This window comes from Sminthopsis crassicaudata, chromosome 1 (genome assembly GCF_048593235.1).
Source record: "Sminthopsis crassicaudata isolate SCR6 chromosome 1, ASM4859323v1, whole genome shotgun sequence".
Classification (NCBI taxonomy): Eukaryota; Metazoa; Chordata; class Mammalia; order Dasyuromorphia; family Dasyuridae; genus Sminthopsis; species Sminthopsis crassicaudata.
The window spans coordinates 607,103,139-607,130,477 of record NC_133617.1 but is presented as its reverse complement, the minus strand read 5'-3'; the positions used below and the strand labels follow the sequence as shown (position 1 = coordinate 607,130,477).

General features: G+C 36.4%; 1 protein-coding gene across 1 annotated transcript in view; it reads right to left on the bottom strand.

Annotated features, from left to right (window-relative positions):
* Window positions 1-236: 236 nt before the first annotated feature.
* LOC141551022 (chondroitin sulfate proteoglycan 4-like) overlaps window positions 237-27,339 on the bottom strand; it is an 82,928-nt gene continuing 55,825 nt past the window's right edge. The window contains exons 10-11 of the mRNA XM_074282247.1: window positions 5,511-5,694; window positions 237-3,247 (exon numbers count right to left, since the gene is read on the bottom strand). Of these exons, the coding sequence (XP_074138348.1) occupies window positions 1,227-3,247; window positions 5,511-5,694 (2,205 nt within the window). The 3' untranslated portion in view covers window positions 237-1,226. The remainder of the gene's footprint in view (window positions 3,248-5,510; window positions 5,695-27,339) is intronic.

Genomic DNA, 27,339 nt, shown 5'->3' with positions numbered 1-27,339 from the left:
TTTTTTTTAATGTGTTCCACCAGCTAACAAAGGGCTTCTCAGTTCTTCAACTTACTCTTTCGAAATATCTGTATGCTGAAAAATTTAAGGGACCTTAATGCAATTCACCAAAAAAAAAAAAAAAAAAAAAAAAACTGCTTATGGTTACCATTCTGGAGACAAGTTTTAAAACATACTACTGTGGAATTTCCAACCCCTCCCTTTTGTGGTATGCTACAAAGTACGCTTTACACATATACTCAATAATAAGTTTATTCATCTTTCACAGTGTATACAAAGGGAGGGAACTTTTCACTACAGTTTACACAAAACAGATCAAAATATAAAACTGATACATTCAACAAGCCTCAGATCTAAAAGATCAAAGGAAAATTTTCTGGCCTACATGTTGCTATTCTCATTTTACTTTGGGAGAAACTGAGGCTTAGAGAGTCTGAAATAGAATATTTCTTCCCTCTACCAGACCACTTAAATAATAATGCTGGCAATACAAAATATTTCATACAATCAAAGGCACAGGTAATGCAGTGCTAACTTTGTGAAATCAATCCACAAAAGTCTCAACTTTGTTTAATTTTGTGACTTTGTTTAACTCTTAAAGTGAAGTGTGCTATAAAGTCCTGGTTTGTAATAGAAACTAGCAGATGTTTCTAGATGTGCACATAAAGTCTGTAGAAAATCTCCCAGATGGGTAGCCAGTCCTGCTGGCCTTCTCTCTCAAACTATGGATGAAAATAGAGACATTTATTACATTAAGAAATGAACAGTCTGTCTAAAAGTTGTAGCTCAAGGTTGAAAGAAACAAAGCAAATTTTAAAATAACATAGAAACAGGTTCAGAGTTTCAATAGATTCTCCGGCTTACTAAAAAGGTTCTTGTATTTCCAACTGACTCACTGCATTTTCTTGCAGCTTCCAAACAGACAAATGAATTGATTTGAGAGAAGAGTTGCTTGGAAGAAAAATATTTAATCACTTTCACCAGTACTGAAAAATTCAGATAAGAAATTGCAAAAGAGTTACAAAAGAAATCTTTAATATGGGGTTTATACAAATAGATTTTTCTGTTTCAAAGAAAATATACTGTAACCTTCTTTTTCAGGGACACAGAACCTCTTATAGAAGATACACACAAATAAATAACATTATAAACTAGCTAAGGATGCTACCACAGATTTTTTTTGCAGATGATGGGAACTCACACCACTTTGCAAATTTTCATACTGTTTAGACCCAATACTGATTGCGCCTAAGCATCGGGTTGGTCTTTCGGCAGTGCTGGACCATTTCTGGATCCAGATTCCTCCAAGCATCCCAGAGAGAGATTTTTTCCACTGGCTTAGCCACTGGGGCAAGCAACTGCTGACATGTTGGGGCCAGAGAAGGGCTAAGTGCCGGGCTGCTGGAGCTTCTTAAAAGGGGTGTCACTGTGACCGAGGGGATGGTCAAACTCCTCTCTGGACTCAGGATGGGAGTCCTGGGCTCCGGGCTGGTCTGAGGGTCGACAGAGGGGCTAGCTTTTTTCACTTTGCGGCACATCAGGCAAATACAGAGTGACATCACAGCCACTATTAACAGAAAGGTGGCGACAGCAAGGGGTAAGATAACTATGAGGGGATTGTTGCTCTCTCTGGGCGGAACTCTGGCTGTCCTTGAGCCGGTTTCAGTGGCGATCTTTGGCCAGACAAACTGGGTTACTGGAGCCTCCAGATCTCCCCCTTTCTGATTTCTCCAGACATCTGAACCCAATCTCCTTGTCTTCCTGGGGCCTTCAGTCTGTGCTGTGGATCCTATGGAAATCACAGATTTTTCATGGGAAACTGGAGATGTCCTCAGAGCATCCACCAATGGTACTTCTGCAGTAACATTTTGTACAAACAAGGGATCGGACATCACGATAGTATAGGGAAAGTAGCCTACAGCTGGCTGCACATGGTCTGCCTTGAGCGTGAAGGTGAATGAATCATTAATCATATCCATTCCAGTCATGTTAGCATGGGGATCGAGCATCAATATACCTTGGTCAATGTCCATTTGGGTAAAGAGATCAATTCCTTCTGGTTCAGCATGGCGACTGACTCTTTTTATAAGTCTACTGTGGACAGGCGGCTCTGTGACTTCAAATCTGGGAACACTCTTTGTTAAATGAGCAAGTTCAGTAGCATCCAGGTCCTTTCGTTTCAACTGATAAATCATCCTATTGGGAATCTCCAGGCTAGATGCGGCTCGCAGCAAAGGCCGTACTCGGATGTGGAGGGTCTGGTCTGTCAGATTATTCTCCGTTGTAAACAACATGAACTGCAACTCATCCTGGGAGGCGGTGAGATTTGTCATGTGGTAAGACAGTTTTCCAGAAAATAAATCTTCCTGTTTGAAATGAGTGACTTGCTCATTTTCCATGACTAGGCAGCCATGCTGGAGGGGCTGGATTAGTTTGTAAGTAATCTCGGTACTTTTCCCGTTGGTCATGGCTGACAGATGTACATTAGTGATGGAGACTGAGGTCTGGCCTTGGGGAAGGAGCAGATCAGTCAGATTCACAAGTGTGACAGAGATAGGTATAACCTCCAGGTGGAAGAGTTTGTATAGTGGACGGTGTTTGCCATCTGTTACACTAAAGTAAAACACCCCAGACATTGGACTTCCATCTTGCACGAACCACACCTGGCCATTGTCAATGTCTGCCTGGGTAAATTGATGAATGGGTAAGTCTAGATAGGGAGCTCTTGCTAAAAAGCCATTGGTAGGGCTGCTGATGATTGTGTATCTGATCTCTTCTGGGGAGTTGTCCAAGTCCTCCACTTGCAGATTGTCTGGTCCCAATCTAAACATATTGCCCTGAAGCACTTTCAGAGAAGGTCCTTTTGTCTTCAACTTGGGTGCTTGGTCATTCACAGGAGAGACAGTGATATTAAATACCTCTTCGAGAAAGTCGGCCTCCGGTTTTGTGGCAGATTTACTCTTCTGATTCAACCAAACTGAGAAAGTAAAATTATCAGCTAGGGATTCAGAGTCATCATGTTGATAGGTGATGCCATATTTATTAATTATGTACTGTGAGAAATAGGGTTTTTCTTTGGTAATATTTCTCTCTCCAACTACAATTGTACCATGGTGGGGAAGAGATGTAACCTGGTACCAGACTTCATATGTAGCACGCTGAGATTCAGGTAATTTAACTAGGAGATTCGATGCATCTAACTTAGATCTATCAATTAAGACTTTCCTTCCTTCCTGGACAACAGCTCCTATAAGAAGAAAAGAACAGCATTTTACTGAAACAAATTTGTATATGATACATTGACTACTTCCCCATTCAGACATGGTCTGAAGAAGGAATTTCTTTGTTTCTTAGGCATTTGAATTATCTTTGCTGTCTGATATTTTAGATTCATCCAAATACTTAAAATATGAGGATCAAATCATACTATCAAATTGGCACTTCAGTTTCAAAAGTTTTTCTGGTTTTGTTGCTGAGTTTCTTTCACTTTAGTTTCAGAAGATCTGATTTCCCCAGTGTAGTTGTATTCTCCATGAAATCAATCACAACAACAAGGCTGATTATAAGATCACAGATTTAGAGTAAATCTCCAGGGTTCAGACATAGAGGTCACCTAGTCCAAGCCAAGCCCTTCATCTTACTGATGAAGAAACAGAGGCCTGGTTTGCTTAAGAGACTGCCTCAAGACCACATAACTGCTATGTGACAGGCCCAGAATTTGTATATATATTTGTATATATATATGTGTGTGTATATAATTATATATGACTCCAAGGCCTGCTAACATTCCACTGTACCATGCTGCTTTTCCTGCATGAATTGTTGTGGTTCCCACAATCAATCACTTGGGGATGAGCCTCTCTGAATTAGGCTAGGCTGGTTTTTTGGTGACAAATGCAAAGTAAGCCACCAGATCATAAGGGAAACCTTTTCAGCTTCAGATCCATCAACCCTATGCTCCACAGGCTGAGAACTCAAGGTTCTTTGCACACTACTATGAGTGGGCCTGTTGTGGAGGAATCTTAGTTTAGGGGATTTTAATTTCCTGGTCTATCTTCTTACACTAAATAGAGATTTAGTGCAAATTTCCAAAGCTAATCAATCAGCAATTGTTTATTAAAAGTGTATTATGTGGCAGACACTGTGTGAGTGTTGAGTGTGCTGTCCCTGCTTTCAAGAAGCATACATTCTAATGAAAACCAGAGGAGAAGATTTTTTATGTGTGTGTACATACATATATATGATATATATAGTATGTATGTGTATATATGTATATATATACATAGTATATATAGCATGTATTGTGTATACATATATACATACATAAATATATATACATATATTTTATGAGCAGATAAAATTCAGAGTAAGTGAAAGGTAATCTTAGATGTCATTAAGCTGGAGGGAACAGGAAAGGTAGAAAAAGTGAGGTTTGAGGTGAGTTTTTAAAGGAAGCAAAGGCGTCTGTGAGTTGGAGGTTGGGGGGGATGACAAGGGGACCAACTAGTCCAAAAGCATGGATGCAGAAGATGGGAGTACTGTGTGTAGGAACTAGCATAACTGAAGGCTAATATGACTGAAAAGGCCACAAAAAGCTATTCTGTGATTTGCCACAGGGAAGTTATATGTCTGAGCAAAAAAAAAAAAAAAAAAAAAAAAAAAGCACTAGACTGATTCGAGTTCCAGGTCTGACTTTAATACCATGGATTTTCAGTTTCCTGATTTATAAAACAAAAGATTAATATCCACAAAAACTTCACAGAGTTGTTGTGAAGAGCCAATGAAAAAATCTTTGCAATGTATTTTAAAGCATAAAGCTTCTATGTCTTCTTTCCTATTATTATTTTGGGAATTTTAGGTCAAGGGTATGTCATTAAATGCTTTTTGGATCTTTACAATAAAGGGTAAAATTTTTTTTAAAGGGTATCTAAATTTTTTTTTCTTTTCTAATAACTATATTCACTGGCACAGTGGATAGAATACTGGTCTTGGAATTAGGCTCACCTTAATGCATACAAATCCAGCCTCAGACATTTACTAGCTCAAATCCTGAGCAAGTCACTTAAGCCTGAATGCCTCAGTTTCCTCATTTGCAAAATGAGCTGGAGAAGGAAATAGCAAACATGCCAGTATTTTTACCAGGCAAACCTCAAATGGGGTCATGGAGAGTCAGACACCACTGAAAAATGACTTAATAACAAAAAAACTCCTGCTATTCATTGTCTCTCAGCAACAGCTGTTTACATAATGTCCTATTTAGTCCTAATGATTTCTAAAAATTTTTCACAAAAGAAAACAAAACAGGTTTGGACAAAGTCCCCAGTTAAGGAGTTTGATAGTAATGTACAAAAGAACCCTAACTACGTACACCAAAAATATTGAGGTTAATATCATTAGTGTGATTAAAAATCCAAAAGGAGAGATTCTGAGCCATGCTTTTTCTTCCCACTCACAATATTGGCCACAGCTAATCATAAAAACAAAATAGCCTCACATTTTAATCACTATACCTGTGTTTGCAAGCAGGTGACTGTGCTGGCCAGGCTCATTAATATCATATGAGATTATAATAGGAAACACCTGGGGTCCTAAAATAGCTGGAGGTGAGGACACTGTGAACGTAAATGAATCTTCTGCATCCCAGACTTGAATTTCACTGTTCAAATGCTTGTATAATATCAGACCTTCATTAACCTGTTGAAAATTAAAGAAAAAAGCAATTATTGGCTTTAAAAGTGTGGTGAGAACACAAAAGACAATAGTAAAACTGAAAGAAAGGATCTCCATGAATTTTATTCACCTTAATCTTCTTTTGTACTCTGATTATTGCAAAATCTCCTGTGTTGTGAGGGACTTCAGGGGCCATTTGGTCCAGTTCATACTTGAGCAAGAATCCCTTCTACATCATACACCTGACATGCTTCTTTTGCCAATAACTAGATTTATGCTTTGAACAATTCAGTTCAATTCCATTCAATTAAGTCCAGTAAGCATTTATTAAACACGTTATATGACACTGTGTTAAGTGCTGATGATTCAAAGACAACAATGAAAAAAGACCTTGACTTCAAGGAATTTAACACTCTATTGGAAAACCTCACAGCTAATCAATCAAGTCAATATTTATTAAGCACCAGCTGGGTTCATGTCCTGTGTTATGTGCCCTTTATTGTACTAAACACTAGACATAAACAAAAATCATGCAAAAATGAATGTCTAATGTGTCTCAATATCAGTATATGCTGCTATTTTGTTTCTCAGAGATTATCTGATAAAGTACAATGTCTTGAAAAAATATCCCCATCATATGTAATCCAAATCTATTGTTTGGATTAAGTAACATCATCTGAAATGCCAACATGGTTCTGGAGTCAGAGGACATGAATTCAAATCCAAGCTTTTCTATTAACTATTTCTAGGTCCTTAAGTAAGTAATCTTACTTATCTGGCTCAGATAAGCCAGATCTTAAAAACATGAAAGCTGGATCAGATGAATTCTAAAATCCTTTCTAATATTAAAGTCCTCTGATCTTAAAATTAAATACTGTTAAGAGTAAAGAGAATTATTATAGCTTCTTGGGTCTAGATTACAATATTTTAGGGTGTTTTAGCTCTGATCCAGCCTTCTGTAGGTAAAATTTATAAAATTAGGGAGTTGGAATAGGTGACTTTTAGAGTCCCTTCTGGCTCAAGAGCTAAAATCTAATGTTCCTATGCATTCTGATGTTTTTAGTTAGTGGTATGTACAAACAGTGAGACAGCATAGTGGGTAGAGTGCTGTTATGGAATCAGTATGAGTTATGAGTTCAAATCTAGTCTCACATACTTACTAATTGTGTGACCCTGGGCAAGTCATATAACAAGTTATCTCTGTTTCTTTATCTATAAAATGAGTTGGAGAAGGAAATGACAAGTCAACTCACTATCCTTGCTGAGAAAATCCAAAATGGGGTCAGAGGGAGTTGAACGCAATTAAACAACAACAAATAAATTAATTAAACACACATTTGGGGTTTTTTAGTGACTAACACAAAAGTTATACGAGGCAAGGTGTGATCCAGTTACAGTACTAAGCTGTAAAATACACTTCACTTCATATCATAGCCCACGTGCAGAAAATCCTTATCAAGCAGAATGCTGATTTTTTTTTGAAGATGCATTAGCCCTAAAAAGACATAATAAGGGTCTCTATTATGTCATTTAAAGCTTTTTCAGGTTTTTGATTTTGTAAATTTCCTCAAAAGATCTCAGGGATAAGCATTTGCCTCTTCCCTGGATTGATAAAAAACTCCAAAAGGAGAAAATTACAACAAAGTATGGATGTCAAGCTGGAGAACTAGCTTGATTCCTGAGAGAGGAAATCTCTAATAAAAACATGTGGAGCAATACAACTTCATCAGGAAATAATTTTACTAGTTAGTAACTGGAATTTTTATAAAATCATTCCGGTTACTACCTTCAGATTCTTAGGTAGATGACCCATTAGGAGGGAGTCCCAATATCTAGATCCACCTTAAATATGTAAAAACAAGTTTACATAATAGTTCCTATTATGGGTTGGGATTTAGGGAGAGTTAAGAAGCTGTCCCAGGGATTACAAACAATGGTTAAATGAGATATTTGTGTCTGGTGTATATTAGGCACTAATGAAAATCTTATCTCCTTCCCCACCCCAAACATAAGGAAGTCAATTCAACAAGCATTTATTTATTAAATATCTACTGTGTATGAGTAATTATGCTAAGCACTACAAATACTGAGAAAGGCAAACAAAAATCCCTACCCTTGAGCAGCTCACAGTAAAAATGATAGACAGCATGGAAAAAAAAAACTTTGTATAAACAAGATATTTGGTATATGTTAGAATAATCAACAGAGAGAAGGCACTAGCATTAAGAAGGATTAGGAAAAGCTTCTTACAGAAAATAATATTTTAACTGGCACTTGAAAGAAGCCAAGGAATCCAGAAGGGAGAGAATTCCAGTAGGAGAGACAATGAGTGAAAATGCTTGGAAGGGAGAGATGAAATATCTTGCTTGAGGAAGAATAGGAAGTCCAATGTCACTAGAACTCAGAATACAGAGGTTATAGAGTATTAAGACTGTAAAGGTAGGAAGGAGCCATACAAAGGATTTTATATTAGCTTCTGGAGGTAATATGAAACCAATGGAATTGACTGTGGTGGAGTGGGGGTGATGAGGATGGTGGTCTGCTTCTCTTTAGAAGAAAGTCCCTTAAATCTGAAGTTCCTGTAGGGATTGTATTTTTGAATAGTAAAGTAAACCTAGCTTTCTCAAAGCAGAAGGGATATAGTTTACTAGCAAGAGAAAGGAATTATTTTGGATATTGGTTGGTCTTTGATATTTATGTCAATGGAGGCAAAGAGCTATTATTAATGTAATATAATATATATAACAACTCCCTGTAAAAATATATAGACTTTCCAATCTCTACATCAGAGGTTCTTAAATTTTTTTGTGTGTCATAATATAACATAATATATATAACCACTCCCTGTAAATATATATAAAGGCTTTCCAACCTCTATATCAGAGATTGTTAAACTTTTTTTGTGTCATAAGCCTTTTTGCAATCTAAAGCCTACAGATCTTCTCAGAATATACATACATATATATATATATATGTGGAAATTCAGAATGGATAGAAATGCTAAAATTTCTGTTAAAAGATTAAAAGTTAATGAAAATAAAGATGTAATTTTTTCCCCATGCAAGTTCACAGACCCACTAAAATTTATCCAAGAGCTCCAGGAAAATAAAGATACAATTTTTTTCCTCTGCAAGTTTAGACCCACTAAAATTTATCCAAGGACCCCAGCTTAAGAACCCTTGCTTTATAAAGAATTTGAACTTATGAAGGAAAGAATGTTTCAAAAGAGCCATTCCCAAATAGATAAATGATCAAAAGATATACATAAGCTGCTTTCAGAAGTGTGTATCACACTTTCATATGCTTGTTTATGATTTGTGTTTTCTTACAATCTAAAACAACTCTGAATTTTCACTTCACACCTATCAGGTTTGCAAAATTTATAATACTAAATATAGAAGTGACAAATTAATCCACAGGATCAAATAGAATCATCATAGAAAAGAGTATAGAGAGAAAAAAGAAGGTCCAGACCTAAGGTTTGAGGAATGTCCTCTGAAGGGGTAGAAAACAAATGATGAACTGATAAAGGATACTGACAAATGGTATAAAAAGAGAAAAGAGAAGCAGGAGAGAGAAATCCCACATTGGTCAAAAGAAAGGAGAGTATTCTGGGAGGGACAGTTGTCAACAATTGTAGAGGCTGAAGAGAGGTCAAGGAAGATGAGGACTGAAGAAAGCCTACTGGATTTAGCAATTAAATATATCAATGGATACCTTTGCAGAATCTTCCTGCCAGAGCAGTGATTATATCTGAACAGGTATATAATTTATAATTATTTCTTAGTAACTAAAAGGTTCAGATCTGTGAGATCAAGGCCCGGTCTGGTTCCATTCTTGCCTATAAAATGTTACATCGGATGTGTTACAGAGGCTATATAAAGACTATGGATTCCACTAGTCTTTGAATGCAAAGTTAGAATTATGAAGGGGACTGGAGACTCTATTTCTCTGGGCCCCAGCCTTTCCAGTTATTTTTATCTTAAGCCAAAAGTAAGCTAATTCTCTTTCCTTTCTTAGGGAAAATATTACTGGATTAAAGTTCCTTTAGGGCACTGACTATTTCTTATTCATCTGTCTATTTTCCTCAGGACCTAGCCCAGTGCATACTCAGCTTATTATCAAATTTTTTTTTAAGTGAGCATGGAATATGGCAGATGCAAATGAAGCACCTATGAACCTAGAAGAATCATCAGAAGGGTTAGTTGAAACGATACTGTATGAAGATGTATTCTGACTGAAGTGGATACCTTCAACATAGAGAAGATCTAATTCAGTTCCAGTTGATCAATGATGGACAGAATTAGCTACACTCAGAGAAGGAATACTGGGAATTGAGTGTAAACTGTTTGCACTATTGTCTTTCTTCCCAGGTTATTTTTACCTTCTGAATCCAATTCTTCCTATGCAACAAGAAATTAGGTTCTGCACACATATATTGTATCTAGGATATACTATAACACATTTAACATGTATGGGATTGCCTGTCATCTAGGGGAGGGGGTAGAGGGAAGGAGGGGAAAATTCGGAACAGAAGTGAGTACAAGGGATAATGTTGTAAAAAATTACCCATGCATATGTACTGTCAAAAAATTATAATTGTAAAATTAATTTTAAAAAATTAAAAAAAAGAAGGGTTAGTTGAGATGTAGTGATTATAATACTAGATTTGGACTCTGGAAGTTCTGGGTTCAAATGTCCTTTCAATGTGATTCCAGATGAGTCATTGAGACTCAGAGTGACAAAGCTGATCCAAAAATGGAACATGACAGATGTTGAAGGGGATATGGGAAAATAGAAACATTTATGCCCTCATGGTGGAGATGTGAATTCGAAGTCATTCTAGAAAAGTTTAGAACTATGTTCTAAAAGTTACTTTACTTCATACTCCTTTTGACCCATCAATACCACTTGTATCAATATCATCTATACCCTAAAGAGATCAAAGAAAGAGAAAATGGACTCATATGCAGAAAATTCTTTGTAGCAGCAGTTTTTGGCAAAGAATTGGAAAGCAAGTGGGTATTCATTAATTAAGGGAAAGGTTAAATAAATCATGGTACAGGAACTTAGTGAGGTACTGTAAGAAATAACAAAAAGGATGATTTCAGAAAAACCTGTAAGACTGATATGAACTGTTAAGAGAGTAAAATAAACAGAATCTAGAGAACAATTTGTCTAATAGCAGTAAAAATATAAAGACAAACAACTGTGATAGACTTAAGAACTCTGATCACTGCAACAATCAACAATCATCATAAGGAGTCAGAGATGAAACATGCTACCTATCTCCTAACAAACCTGGTAGATGCAGGATGCAAAATTAAACATATTTTTCGGATAGGGCCAATGTGGAGATTTGGTGACTATGCGTATAATATTACAAGAGTTTTGTTTTTTTTTCACTGGAGGGCCTGGGATAGCTGTGAAGTTGGATAGAGAGAAAATAAATGATTGTTACTTGAAAAAAAGTTTAAAGAATAAAAAGGGAGGGGCAGCTAGGTGGCGCAGTGGATAGAGCACCAGCCCTGAGTTCAGGAGGACCCGAGTTCAAATCTGGTCTCAGACACTTAACACTTCCTAGCTGTGTGACCCTGGGCAAGTCATTTAACCCCAGCCTCAGTGGGAAAAAAAAAAAAAGGAATAAAAAGGGATATATCCAGAGTCTCACTAGGAATTCTATGTATCTGATTAATATGGAGAGTCATATAAATTTCTAACACTGATGAATATTAAATCAATGAAGCATCAAGGTGAATTGAACTATGTTTGCTACAATTAACAGAAAATGTTGTTACTAATATGTATAAGTTGGAGTGGGGAATAGGGGAAAGGAAGCATGCTAAATGGTATTTGAGGTTCCTTCCAAATATATATTTATGATTTCTTCAATGAAATATTAAAAGTCAACTGAAAAGCCAAAACATTTTAAAGAATTCTCAAGTAATAGTGACATAAATCCTTGTTGCTCAAACTGTGGGTCACAACCCTATATGGGATTTTGTCATTGAATTTGGGGTTTATGAAATTATGATTTATATAAAATATGGCTATTTTATCTACACACCCAGGATCACATAAAAATTTCTTGAGCTAAAAAGAGTCACAAATGGAAAAAGTTTAAGAAGCCCTGATATAAATAAACAAAATAATGAAATCCACTATAAGTTATTTGGAGATTGCATGGCACAGTGATAGAATGCTGGAGTTGGAAGCATTAAGAGCTGAGCTCAAATTCAAATTGCTTACCTGCAACGTGGCTTTGGACAAGTTAGTTAACCTATCTGAGCCTCAGTTTCCTCATCTGTAAAATGAAGAAGTTGCCTAGAACTCTAAGACTCTTCCTAGCTCTGAATCTAGGCTTCCATGACACTTCCTGCTACCAACGTGCTTGAAAAACAGAAGGCAGAGTAGTAATGGTTTCAAACAGCCAACCCACTTGCAAATATCCATCTGCTCATAAATAGCCTAGTTTCTGCATATGGTCTATAACTCACAAGCAATGAATTTTAAAGGTAAACTATATTTGTTGAAAGAATGAACTGAAATAGGATTCAACCCCTACTGTACCCATCCGCTGATAAGTACTCTCAAAATAGGGAAGAACCAGTCAAAATAAAAGGATCATTTTCTGGATTCTAATTCATACAATTAAAACACAAAGGATTTAATGATCTCATTATACTCTATATTAACTCTGACTAAACTGATTCCTTTCCAAATTTTGGTAATTTACTTTCTTCATTACTCTACCCAAGCTTTGAAAATCTGCAGACTAATTTCCTGCAAGCTTGAATAATTCTTCAGTTTTAAATTGCAATGGAAAATAAATGTTGCATACTTTTTTCACTTTTAGTATTGTAAAGTGACATATTAACAAAAGAAAAGAAAGGAGGGAATACATGAACAATAAATGTAATGAAATTTCTACTTTATGGAAAAGAAAAAAGAGCCAGGCATCATCAACCACAAAACCAGAACACTTCATTTTTAACTGCTCAATACAATCTAAATGAGTCCAGCAATTACAGTGGGTAGGGAGAGGAAGGGGGAAGGAAATCAATTAATCTAGTCCTACACATGGAAGTGATTTGAGATGCTATGAATTGAAATCTTTTTTGACTCATTCATTATTTCTAAATAATAAAATATATATCCCTTTTGAAAAGCTCAAATTTCATTTTTGTAGTCTGATCATTTTACTCATTCTCTGTGCATGGAATTCTCAGTTCTTTAGTATACAATTTTTTAGCACAAATTTTAAAGATTTTCTCATTTGTGCATGTAACATGACAATTATAATACTTTATTTTAAAATGATATGGTAGTGCAAAAAATTGAAAATTGATTTTAATAGGAAATTATTTATAATAAACTTATATTTATTTCATATAAGTTTAATATTTATTAATTCCATAGGCCTTTATTAAGTCCTTACCACATGCCATCCAATGTACTAGAAGTGCGGATACAAAGAAAAAAAAACAATAACTATATAATTGTCCCCTCAAGAAACTTTTGAGGGGTTATGTTTAAAAAAGCATTTATAATTAAATTAATATAATTATAATTAAAATAATTAACTTTACTGATTTCCAGTATTTAAAGACAATTGACAGGTTCTAAGGGAAGAGATCTATTAGGGAAAAATCCCAAAGTACAGTAAAAAAAAGTAAATCTGGATATAGAGAAGGATGGGAAGACTTATAAGAACTGATAAATAAAGTAAGCAGAGCCAGGAAAACTCATAGATTACAACAGTATTAATGGAAAGAATAACACTAAAACAAACTGACTGCTGGGAAACTGAATACACTAGCATAAGTTTAAAGAAAAGAGAGAAGGCCCTCCTCTCTCATCCCCCTGCTTATTTTTATTTATTAATAACATTTTATTAAATATTAATTTTAAAATAAATCTTAAAATTTTATCAATAAATATCTTATTAATGAATTTTATTTTATAATTAATTTTACTGATAAATATTATGTTATTAATTATTTTCATTAATTTTTATAGATATATTTTATATTAATTATTTTAAATTTAATTTTACTTATAAATAAGTCATTTAAGTGTTTACTGTATGTGCCTTCTAAGATGTTGACATTTCTTTTTTTTTTTTTTTTAGGTTATGCACAATCATGTTAAAAACATTTCCATATTAGTCATATTGTGAAAGAAGAAATAGAAGAAAAAGTAAAAACCATAAGAAAAAAAAAGTGAAAATAGTATATTTTAATCTGCATTCAGATTCCATTTTTTTCTCTCTGCATGTAGATAGCATTTTTCATCACAAATGTTTTGTAATTGGGGCAGCTAGGTGGCGAAGTAGATAGAGCACTGGCCTTGAATTCAGGAGGACCCGAGTTCAAATCTGGTCTCAGACACTTAACACTTCCTAGCTGTGTGACCCTGGGCAAGTCACTTAACCCCAGCCTCAGGGGGGGAAAAAAAGTTTTGGAATTGTCTTCCATCATTGTGTTGCTAAATAGAGCTAAGGCTATCAAAGCTAATCATCACATAATGTTGCTATTACTGTGTACAATGTTCTCCTGCTTCTGCTTACTTTATTTAGCATCAGTACATATAAATCTTTCCAGATTTTTCTGAAATCAGCCTGCTCATCATTTCTCATAGAACAATGGTATTCCATTATATTCATATATCACAATTTGTCTAGTCATTTCCTAATTTAGGGGCATTCACTCAACTTCCAGTTCTTTGCTGCCACAAAGAAAGCTGCTATAAAAATTTTTGTACATGTGGGTCCTTTCCCCTTTTTTATGATCTCTTTGGATCCCCATGATTCTTTGCAAAAATGGGTACTCATGGGCATGGAACACTAAATGCAATAGAAAACTTTTTCTTGGTTAGTTTTGCTAAATTTGCTTTTTTTCCCCCTTTTAAAAATTCTTTGTTATAGGAAGACTAAAATGAGAAATAGAGGTGATACCAAAAAATAGCAGTAGAAATAAAAATTTATAAATGGCAACAAACCTATCTAAGGGAATAAAGTTAAAACCATGCTAGGTCTAGCCATAGTTCATTGACTAAATGAAATCCAAAGGGGGCTGGAGAGGAATCAGGAAAATTTGGATCAGTAATGAAACCAGACAGGAAGTCAGCATGGAATCTGGGCAAACATATGAAAAAGGGAAACATTAAGCAGCACTGACAAGTTGTTTTATTCCATGTTGTTTCCCTAATTCAGATTCTTTTATAGTAATAATATGCTCATTGAAACCTATTCTTTTTAAAAAATAGTTGCTTTTTCCAAATACATGCAAAAATAGGTTCCAATATTCACTTTTGCAAAATCTTGCTGAACCCTATTCTTGATCTTCAGCTTTGGATCAATACCATTCCTTCTCCTTTGAAGAAATCCACAGAGTTCAAGGTCATGGCTTAGTGGGATAACCTTGGTGGAAAGCTGCTACCAATTCCAGAAAGTTATATGTGGGTTGTCATATCCTCTCCTCAGGACTGTTTAAGTCTGCCTGTGTTAGGTACAGATGGTACTGGAGACACTCTAATGCATCCCTATATTTAGATTCCTCTTAAACATATATTCTTCTTAATCATATTCAATTATTGGGCAGAGAAGGATTCCATAGATCGGGGTTGGGGTAGTGAAGACTAAAGGGAGGGATATTGAGTAGGTACAGAGTAAGGACCACAGGACTCATCATCAGTGATGGAAAAGCTACCTGTTACCTTTTCTTCCTCCTTGTCTTCACCTTCTGCCTTGCTTCAGGACTTAGCTCAAACCTACATCCTGCAGATCTTTCCCATCATCTACTCTACCCTCCTTCCCTCTGAGATTGATTACTTTCAGTTTACACACACACACAAATATAGATTTATTTATTTATCTCCCTGTAATGTCTGGAACATAGTAGGTGCTTAATAAATGTTGATTATTAGAAAATGAGATCCTTGATAGTGGGTCATGCTTTGTCTTTCTTTGTATTGATAGTGCCTGGCACAAAAGAGCTTGAAAAATACTTGTTGACTGACTTTTCACCAGGAAAACCTTATTGGTCCCCAGGCTATGAAACTAGAATCAGACAAAATCCCCTCAGGACTCTGCTAGTTGACCTCCCTTTTGGGGACTTTTGGTTGCCTGTAAATGTTCTATAAGTTGGTCTGGGCAGCTTTCAGCTCACTCAGATACAAAGTCACCACAGGGAATGTGATGAGTTGAGTAAATACAGAGAAATAATGGCAATGGGATTTATATTGTTCATATAAAAAGGCATAATTTGGGGTTTAAAAGGCAAATTACATTATTTGTTTTAAAATATATTTTTCTTTATTTCATTAAATATTTCCCAATTAAATTTTTTTTTAACATTTATTTTTTAAAAAATTAAACTCTGTGGGGCAGCTAGGTGGCATAGTGGATAGAGCACTAGCCCTGAAGTCAGGAGGACCTAAGTTCAAATCTGGTCTCAGACACTTAACACTTCCTAGCTGTGTGACCCTGAGCAAGTCACTTAACCCCAATTGCCCCAGCCAAAAAATAAATAAATAAAAATAAGCTCTGAAATGTCTTCCTCCATTTTATCCATATCCTATCTCTTGAGAAGGCAAGCAACATAATATTGATTATACATATGAAGTCATGTAAAACATATTTCCATATTGGAAATAATAATAAATCCACATTATTTTCATAGAATTCTACATTAAATAGGGAGAGGAGCACCTAAGATATCTAATTTGTAGTAGTATAGTATGTAGTGGGTGATAGGCAGGGAAAAGTGAACTGTGGCATCCCTGCCAACTCGTATAGTAGAATAAATATCAAGAGAAAGGAATATATACAGTGTGTGCTTTCATGGGTGTATTGTCATGCAAAGGTCCAACTTCTCACTCTTCCTGACAAACAGTATTGGAGTTCTGGTGGGAAATCCAGAGGGTCAGCGAATGCTTTCTACCAATTCCTTTTCAGAAACTCTTGCAATCTCTGGCCTAGCCAATGAGTAAATCCAGTCAGCTGTAATAGGTGCCCAGGGACATAGTTAATAACAAAATTGCACAGATGGGGAATAAACATCTCTTCTTTACAGCACTAAAAGCATAGTCTAGCCCAGTAGTCAAAGAGAAAAAAAGGTCATTAATTTTTATATCTGTATATAGGGATCCTTGTGGGCCATATATTAACTTAGATTTAAAACCTAATTTTATTTATATTTTATTGTATTTTTGAGGCAGTGGATAAAGTACGGAGCCTGGAGTCTACAAGGCCTGAGTTCAAATCTGACTCCAGACATATGGGATCACTATTATTAAGATTACACTATTTAATTTAACCCCCTGGAGAAGGAAATGGCAAACCACTCAATATCTTTACCAACAAAATCCCATACATAGCCACAAAAAGTTGGATATGACTAAAAAAAGAATGACAAATTGTATTTGCATTTATTTTGTTAAATATTTCTTAATTACATTTGAACCTAATTTTGGAGTGCGCTTAGAATGTTGTGGACCACATGAGTCAGAATCATAATATGACAGCTCTGGTCTTGCATTTGGCTCAGTTACCCACTGCAGAATCCTGCTGAGATGTGTTTTCATATCTACCCAACACATGTATTCTCAAATGGGTTTCCATCCTCAGTTTTTCTTCCCCATTCCTAAATGTATCAAGGGCCCTCTATGAGTTTACATCTGGGGATATAAGGCAAGGTGGCTAGATAATCTTCCATGAAGTGCTTTAAGTGGTGCTAGGAGAAATGTGTAGCCTGAACTTAAGTTTACCATGAACACCACCCAGTGGGTCCATAGAGATCCTAGGCAGGATAGAAGGAGGCAGGCTCCAGATGGGCTGAGTATTTTTCAATATTCCCTATCTTAAATATACAGGAGACTGGTCTCCTGGGTTATTAATCAGAACTAAAGTGAGCATCCAGGAACATTTCAACCATCACTAGGCACATACAGGTTCCTATAGGTCTAGCTGGAACTTTTCATTCAGATTTGAAATTGGGTTGAAATAAGGCAATCTTGAGTCACTAGACAAGGGGGTATACTTGTCTAAACACAGCAAGGCGATACAGCAAAAATACAAGCCTATATATTACTTGCTGTCTAGGGGAGGGACAAAAATTTGGAACACAAGATTTTGGAGGGTGAATGTTGAAAACTATCTTTATATGTATTTTTTAAATAAAAAGCTATTATAAAAAAAAAACATCACCATAAAAAAAGAATAGCAAGAATGACTTAGTTTCTCTGAATGAAGCCTGTCTTATATCTAACTGGAAATATGTCTGGTTAGTATGTCATTAAGACTTGATAACTCAGACATCTACCAAGTCTAAAAGGCACTGACGATATAGCGCTGAGATCTTAAGTTCTCACATCAGGAAGCTGCTTCAAGGAAACTGGGAAGAATCAGGGATGGGGAAAAGGAGTAAGGGAAACTGAGTCAGGAAAACACTGATCCTGCCACAATCAGGCGCTTAATTTCAGTTAAAGTAAAGAACAAAAAAGTTGGTTGAGGTCTGCCCAAGTCCCACAAAACTGGGACTGACAACACAAGGTTGTTTAAGGTGAGGATGGTTAATTTTAAGAGTCAGGAACAAACAATGGTAAGTCTGAGTTTGGATGGAAAGAGGACATTCTCGTGACTGGTCAGTTTGTGGATGGCTGGGTAGCAGGACTGAGGTGACTGAGCTACTCATAGACACTAAGGGCGAATGCTGGAGCGAGCGCTATATGCTGGGATTCTTTCGAAGGTTCACTACTGCATAGCCTCAGATAGGTTCTTGGCTATCTTTATCTGGGCTACTTCACCACAGCCTGCCCCTTCAAAAAGGGATCCATTCGGGCAGGGGGAATCCTATACCAAGACCTGGCTTAGGATCCAGAAAGAGCAGAGATAATCTACCATGGTGTCTGGCTCCTTGTATAGCTTGTAGTTGTTTTTTAATGGAATTTGTGACTTTATTGATATAAGAAACTCCCTCAACCAAAGCACATGGTACTGACTTTACAATGGGGCCTGAGAGAATCATCTGGCGGCACTTGGAGATTAACTGTGACTTAGCCCATCATCACAAAAGTTTAGGACTCAGGCCTTCCTGGTTCTGAGCTGTCTCTCCCCCATGCCGTACCTTGTTCATTTAGTCACATCTAACTCTTTGTGATCCCATGGATCACGCTGTTGGAGGGGTTTTCTTGACAAAGATACTGGAGTGATTTGCCATTTCCTTCTCCCGGGATAAAGGCTGACAGATTAGTTATCTGACTTGCCTAGGATCACACAGCTAGTAACTCAGGTCTCCCTGCCTCCAGGCCCAGCCCTCTAGCCACTGAGCCACCTAGCTGCCTATGAATAAAGAGTGGTAACTTCAGGCTGGTGTGCTTCATAAACCTCATGAAATTCTACAGAAAATCCTCCACATTGTCCAATAAGGAGTATTTCCCATTAGACAACAACTGGTCCCATGGGTGGAGCATCCTTGCCAGAGAGACAAAAGCTACCTTGGATTGGGCTGTGAGAATCATCTGCATTTATCTTTTTAAATTTATTGTTAAAAATTATTAAAATTCCTTAAAATTTCTGCATGACAGAAACCCCAGAAGGTAGTCTTCCTTTCTAGTGAAAGGATCCCAAGAGCAAGTTGTGTTGCCACTAGAGAAAACAACTACCCCCATTAACTCCAGAACTACTCAGTCCTTCATGAGACCCTACACATGTTCCCCAAAGTGTGGCTGGTACTCAGGTCTGCTCTGGCCACAGCATCATGGGAGACTCAGGAGCTCTGCTGCTGCCATGGGGGAGGAAAGAGTTTATCTGGGTGTGAGTGCATGTGTGTGTATGGGGAGGGTGTGAAATAAAGTTATCAATCACTGGCTAAGAGGGCCCCCACCTCTGAGAGCTTATGTGGGCCAGGGATTAAGGGGAATTAACAGGGAAGAGCCCTCCTAGGGAGAGAGCATAGATCAAATCCTAATCACAAAGAACAAACAGAGGTTATACAGGGTCAGGCCAGATTTCACTAGAATACCAAATGCAATGAGCAATGGGGGGCAAGGGCAATGTGTTTGTGCCAGTAGTTCCCAAACTGGAGAGTTACCATGGAGACAGTGGAAGCCAATACATTTCCAAAGGGAGTAAGCAGTAGGCTTAGTGATATGACAAGACTATCTCCTGACCCTCCATATTGGTTTCTTTCTCTCTTTATTTAAAAAAAAAATTATTTTTATTTTTCAAAATATATGCATGGATAATTCTTTAATATTAACCCTTGCAAAACCTTGTGTTCCAATTTTCCCCCTTTCCACTACCCTCTCCCCGAGATGGAAAGTAGTCCAATATATGTTAAATATGGTAGAAATGTATGTTAAATCCAATAGATAATTATACAATTATTTTACCGCATAAGAAAAATCACGTCAAACTAGGAAAAAAATGTCACTCTCCATTTTTTTTTGCATTGGCATTGCTGTAAAACACAACTTTAATTGGCAATATTTTCTGAACCTTGGTTTCAGATAGGTATGGGGTTGGAGAAGAAAGAATATTAAATTTGGAGTCAGAACTCCTGGCTCCATTATTATATTATATTACCTCAGGGATCATCACCTATACATCACCATCCATCCCTGAGCCTCAGTTTCTCCATCTGTGAAATGATGGTGTTGGACTAATTGCCCCTCCAAAGTCCCCTCTAACTCTAATAAAGTCTTTTAATAAGAAAGTAAGAAAGGGAGTCTCTCATAGCTAAGAATGAAGATCACCAGAATGGATATTAGGAGACTTGAATTTTAGCCCTAATTCTGTTTCACTCACTCACAATATAACATTGGACAAATTGCTTTATCCTTTCAGATACTAGTTCTTCATCTATAAACATAGAAGTACTGGATAAGATATACTTCCAGCTTAAACACTGTAGGATTCTATGTCTGGACTATCATTAGATATCTATTCATATAATAACAATACATAATTTCCAGGAGGACAAAGTTTTTGTACAGGTGACTGGACCCATCTATTTCTGTATATGTTGTAGTCATTAATTTTGTCTCATCAAGCTTTGAGTTGTAGAATTCAAGACTACTGAGCGATGCTTAAGTGTAATTATTACAATTAAGTGTAATTATTACAAGTCAATTGTCTAAGAAACTGAGTTTCAGTTGCTCTCATCTTCAAATCTATGAATATTTTTCTATGAATTATGAGGCAAATGCTTAGTGGATTTCTTATGGTTTCAACTATAATAACAAATAATAATCTGTAATAAGAGGAAAAAAATTAACAAAGCAACTTAGTACTGCTTTATCTTAACTCCTTTCACAATTATAGTGAACACTACCCCCAAATAGCAACTGATTGCTCACCATTTCTTTCATGGGTGCTATTTTTGCTTCATCAGTGAGGGAGATTGAGCAGTTAATAGGTATTTACTACTTACTTTTTGATTAATTTAAGCCAAAATGTTCTGGGCACCTTTATCATGATCAACATTACTAAAGAACCGACTCTACTATTTCTTTCACTGCTAAAATATTATCCAGCTTACAGAGGGTGCCTGTAGCAGACACTGTAAAGGGGATGACTTTAAAAAGGGATAAAGTTAAAAAGTGGGTGGCAACTACAGCATTATTTGACACAGGCCACGAAACCACAGACATCAGGAAAAGATTAGCATTTCCATCTGCTGGCAAAAAGGAGACAAGGGAACAAAGGAGGAGAATGGGAAGGGAGGAAAGAGGAAGAGACTAATTATCCACCCGAAACACAATAGTTAAAAGAAATCCACTTTGCTGACAAATACACTGTATATTCAAACACAGAAACTATATAATATACATTACCATATTATTAAAATTAAACTTAAATGTCTTCTTTGTTAACATGTACTTTGTAGTTTATCTCTCTTGACATTCTTTGTACCTTGCCTCCCAATAATTCTTTTCTCCTACAACTTTAAAATTTTGGGGGATTTCTAGAGGAAATATTTTCACAATTTTCCTCAAACATCATTTGCACTGTTAGCCATCTCTATTATTTATTCCCATAATTAAAACCTTACTTTTAGGGCCAAAAAAAATAATTAAGTGCTGGAAGGGACTTACATAATATCAGAATTGCCTCTACTTCCTACTATTTACTGAAAAATGTCCTCTGAGAGGCCATCAGGGCATGACTTCTTCATTTCTCAATCCCACGATCTTTTTTTTTTTTTTCTCTCTCTCTCTTTCTGATCTTTTTGCAGCTTTTCACACTATGGGGCACCCCCACCCCCTGATGACTTTGTATTCCTTTGGTTTCCATAACTCTGTTTTCTCTTCTTTCCTCATCTACATGTATGTGACTTTTCTTTTCAGTCTCTTCTTCCTGGCTCATCATCCATGTCTTACCTTCCACTCCTTTAAGCATGGATGTCCCCCAAGGTTCAGTACTGGACTGTTCTCACTCTCTCTCTCTCTGTTGGTGATTTTTGGTCTTTTTAATCTCCTTTATGCAGACAATTCTTAAATTTAGCTATCCAGATCTAATCTCTCATCATCCAGTTTATCCAGAAGAGAGGATTAAGGGAGTGAGAAGGCAAGAGGGGCTAGGAGAAGATGAAAGGAAAAAAGATGGAAAAAAGGAGGAAAGAGAAAAAAAGAATGGGGAAAGATGCTAGGAGAGAAGAAAAGGAGAAAAAGGAGAAGAGACTAGGAGATGACAGGGAGAGGAGGGAAAGGAAAGAAAAAAAGGAAAAAAGAAAGAGGTTAGGAAGAAAAAAGAAAAGGGGAAAGGAAAAAAGAAAAGAGACTAGGAAAATGAAAGGGAGAAAAGGGAGAGAAAAGAGGGAAAGAAAAAGGAAAGAGGCAGGAAAAAAAGGAGAGAAGGGGAAAGAGAGAAGGAAGAAGAGACTTGAAGAGGATGGAGAGAAAGAAAGAGGAAAGAAAAGAAGAAAGGGGGAGAAGGCAAAATAAATCAGAGGAAAGGGATAGAAGGGGAAGATGCAAGATGGGAGGTAAGGAAATAAATGAGAAGGTAACAGGAAGGAAACTTTAAAATAAATATGAACTTATTAAGAGAATTAATAAAGTTAACAGCTATGACTAGGAAGATACAAGAAAAAATGTATTATTAGTATATGTTTCTTTACACCAGATATAAAATATCACTCGCAGGTATCAGAGAGCAAAGAGTATCTGTGTTTGTGTGTGGTATATGTGTATGTGCACGTGAAAGTCTGACACTTAGCAAAGGCCTGATGACTGTGAGAAGAGTAAGGAGGGAGTCTGCAGGTGTCCTTGCAGATACATGGAGCCATGAAATCCTGAGACACATCATAAAAACGTAACCTGGAATGCCTCTGATCTGATGGGACATGCTAAGAGTCATTTTCAGGGCCACAAACCACAAGGTAATGAAAGGAAGAAACAAGTTAGTTCTATAGTTACTGGCTAATTTATACCCCAGGCCTGCTTCCTAGTAGGACTTAAGCTGAAGAGCACATATCAGGGCAAGCCGGAAAGGAGGAATTGGACAGAAAGATTGGCAACAATAAGGAACACTGTACGCTAGATACTGCTAACCCTGCCAGCCTTGACTCCCCCTTATCTCTGTCTCTTTTCTCTGCTGGAGAAGTTAAAAGAAGATAAATTAACTAAAAACAGGAAAACAAAAAACAAAAAACAAAGGTCAAAAGAGGATCATGGGAATGGGGGAGGAAGGCTCTTACAGATGAATCAATTTGCTTCCTCCACTGTATCAGCTCCTTCTATACTTCAGGCTAAGCTGAGCTGACTGTCTAATTAAGTCTTTCCTAGACTACCTTCTTCCAGCCTGTATTCAGTAATTATGAGTATCATAACAGGTTCAATTAATATCTCTTAAACTTTTTTCCCCTAGCTACCATACCACCATCCATAAACCTCTTAATTAGAAAGTGTCCTCTAGTGTTTGTTCCCCATATACAATACGGGCATCTCCCCTTTCCATGTTTCTACACTCGGTCTCCCTCGGCTAGGAATGTCCTCCCCTCCTTATTTCCCTTAGAATCTCAGTTTCTACAAGTGCTGTCTTCCATGTCAGGGCTTCTTAAGTTTTTTCCACTCGTGTCCCCTTTTGGTCCAAGAAATTTTTAGGCAAACTCAGGCCTATCATTATATAAAATAGATAAGCAAATAAAAAATTTACCAATAATAAATCATAAAGAAATTAATTTTCAAACAACTCTGACTTACATATAATTTTACCATTCATTAAAGACGAAAGCAAATTTGCATACTAATGAAATGGATGCGCTTGTTTAATTTTACATAAAGAATTAAATCTTGTGCAATGTTTAATACCTTTTCTGTTCTACAAATCTGTCACCATCCCCACATTCAGTTACATGACTCCATACGGGGTTGTGACCCACAGTTTAAATCTTTCTTTATCCCTTCAGATACCAGTATCTTTCTCTCAGCATTTACCTCATATATATCATGTGCATGTTTATATATGTGTGTACTATCTTCTCCAAGAGACTGCAAGCACTTAGAGAGACAAGAATAGCTTCATTTTTGTTTCTGTATTCCCAGCACATGATTGATGTTTGATCAATGTCTGTAGAATGAATGACTTTTATGATATCATCATCAAGACCTTACCACATAATTATTCTGGGGAATGATTATTATTTTTTTTAATAAAACAATACAAAAATAGGTCATTACATTTCCATTCACTCCAATAAAGTATTATGACTCAGCACTTAATACACTCAATGGACTTGTAGATTGAATGACTTTTGTGACATTACAAAACCTCTTCATCAAGACCTCACCACATAATTATTTTGGGGAATGATTATTATTTTTAATAAAACAATACAAAAATAGGTCATTACATTTCCATTTACCCCAATAAAGTATTATGGCAGCACTTAATATACTTAATGCACTTGATACAAGATGTTCTTCAAAATACTCTGTGATATTTAAAAACTAATGATTTATTAATTTAGCCTTGACAGCATAGTAGGTGAGTGACAAGCCCATGAGATAACAATAACAGCAATATGGAGCTTACTATGCGCCAGGCACTGTGTTTAGTGCTTTGCAAATATTAATTAACTCATTTAATTTTCACAAAAACCCCAGGAGACAGGTGATATTATTATCTTCGTTTTACAGATGAAATTGAGTTAATAGAAATTAAGTGACTTGCCTAGAATTAAACAGCTAGGAAATGTTCATGACCACATTTGAAATTATGTCCTCCTGATTCCAGGTCTAGCACTCCATCCATTGTGCTACCAGTTACTTCTAGGTAAGAGCTCAAACTCTCCTAGCATCAGTCTTCCAGCATCCATTTGGCCACCTGGCCACTTGAGGAATTCACATAAGTGCACTCAGAGCAGCTCTTTTTCTGTGTCCCAAAGAAGCCTTCCTGAAAAAGGTAGATGTCAATGATCTACCCCTTCTCTATAGCACTCAAACAGCATTTGTACTGCACAAATTTTCAAATGACTATATGCTATTCTGTGCTCTGCTTTCCTCCCATCTGTCCTGAATATGATTTGTTTGCACATATCTATTTGTTTGTTCCTTCATTACGTTGTAAACTTCAAGGGCAGAAACTTTCTTTTCTCTCTCTTTGTATCTTTAGTATTTAGCACAGTGCCTGGTCCATAGCAGAGACTTAATAAATGTTTACCAACTGATTGTTTTTTAATTATTTTATGCATATCAGGCTTTTCTTCCTGATACAAATTAAGGATAGAGCCAATACTTCAGAATTGGAGATGTTTAGTCTAGAGAATGATTACACTTACTAGAAACAGGATAGATGTCTTAAAGGACCTGAAGGTATTCATATGAAATAGAGATTAGCCTTGTTCTGCTTGGTCCCAAAAGGCAGAAGTAGGAAGAGGAAGTTTCAGAGGAGTGGATTTAAGTTTAATGTCAGAAAAAACTTTCTAACAACTGCAGCTATTCAAAAGCAGAATGAGTTATCTCAGGAAGCAAAAGATATCAAAAGCTGGATGACCTGACATGGTATGTTATAGAAGACATTCTTGTCCAGGATCCATTTGGATCCTAATAATAATAACATATATATTAATAATGGATCCTAATAATAATAACATATAATAATAATAATAATAATAACAAAAATGATAACTAACATTTTACAGTACTTTATAATTTAGGAAGGATTTTTCTCATGAAAAGTTCCTAATATGTAGAAAAATCCAAAAAGACTATGGGTTGTCTTGGAAGGTAATGAGTTTATCATTAGTAAAAATATTCAACTAAAGCCTAATGGACCACTCATCTGACATACTGTATTACTTCAGACGGAAGTTCACCTGCTTATTATTTGTGACTAAAATTTTTCTGTGCCTCAGTTTTCTCAAGGGGTTTGAAGAAGGTTCCTTCCAACTGTAAATTTAAAATCTAATGTTCCTATAAATTCTAAGATACATTTCAATTCTTGTACTGAGAGGCAGCTGATGTTTCAGTGACAAAACATTGAACCTGAAGTCAAAGAAAACCTGAGCTCAATTACAATCCTAGACACTTCAAGTGCAAATCACTAACCTCTGTCTGCCTCCCGTTTCCTCATCTATGAGAGGAGGAATAGCACTTACATCTCATTTGTTGTGAGAATCAAATGAAATAATATCTGTACAGTGTTTTGTAAACCTGAAAGCACTATATAAACAAGATATTTATATATTCTCTCTACCACTACCCATTACCCCAGCCAGTACAGCAAAATGGCACGCAGGTGTGGAATAAATCCTTACTGTTTAGATTAAGGCTCAAGTTCCTTCTGAAATCTTTAAGCAGCCTAGGGGACTCATTTACTGGGCAAATCCATTAACTGTGTTTGCCTCAGTTTCTTTATTGTAAAATGAGCTGGAGAAGGAAATGGCAAACCACTTCAGTATCTTTGCCAAGAAAATCCCAAATGGAGTCACAAAGAGTCAGGCACAAATGAAAAACTGAACAACAAGGGGGGTCCATTTTTCCCTACTCACCAATGCCTTGCATTTTCCTAGAGCCAACAAGACTTCCTGGAAAAATCTGGATATATGTGACCTGGGACCCCCAACAGTGGGCATCAATAACCCATTTCAGTCATTATTGTTCTTATTAGTGGTGGGGAGGAATGTCTTCTCCAAGTATTGCATTTTTACCTAAGTCTCTTAGATGAAGTGCAGGGAGAGAAGTGCATTGGACTTGGGACTTGTAGACAAATGACATGGGTTCAGATCATGGTTCTACCATAACTACCCTGAGCAAGTAATATAACTCCTGTGAGATTCATCTATTTCATATGTAAAATGGGGATGACTCCCTCACAAAGCTGTTTGTTGTAAGGACTGAGATAATGGATGGGAAAATGCTTTGTAAATTGCAAGCTGCTCTATACATTATGTTTGTTTTTTCTAGCTTCATTTCCTTTATTTTTATTTTCAAAACATATGCATGTATAATTTTCCAACATTGACCCTTGCAAAACTTTGTGTTCCAAATTTTCCCCCCTTTCCCCCACCCCTCTCCTAGATGGCAAGTAATCCAATATATGTGAATGTTTTTGTTTTTTATTGCATTTGAAGCATCAACTAGAATAAAGCCAAAGCAACCAAGGCTGTGCTTCCATTGTGAGTGGCTGATATCCCCTTAATCTCATGACATAATGTGGTTTGT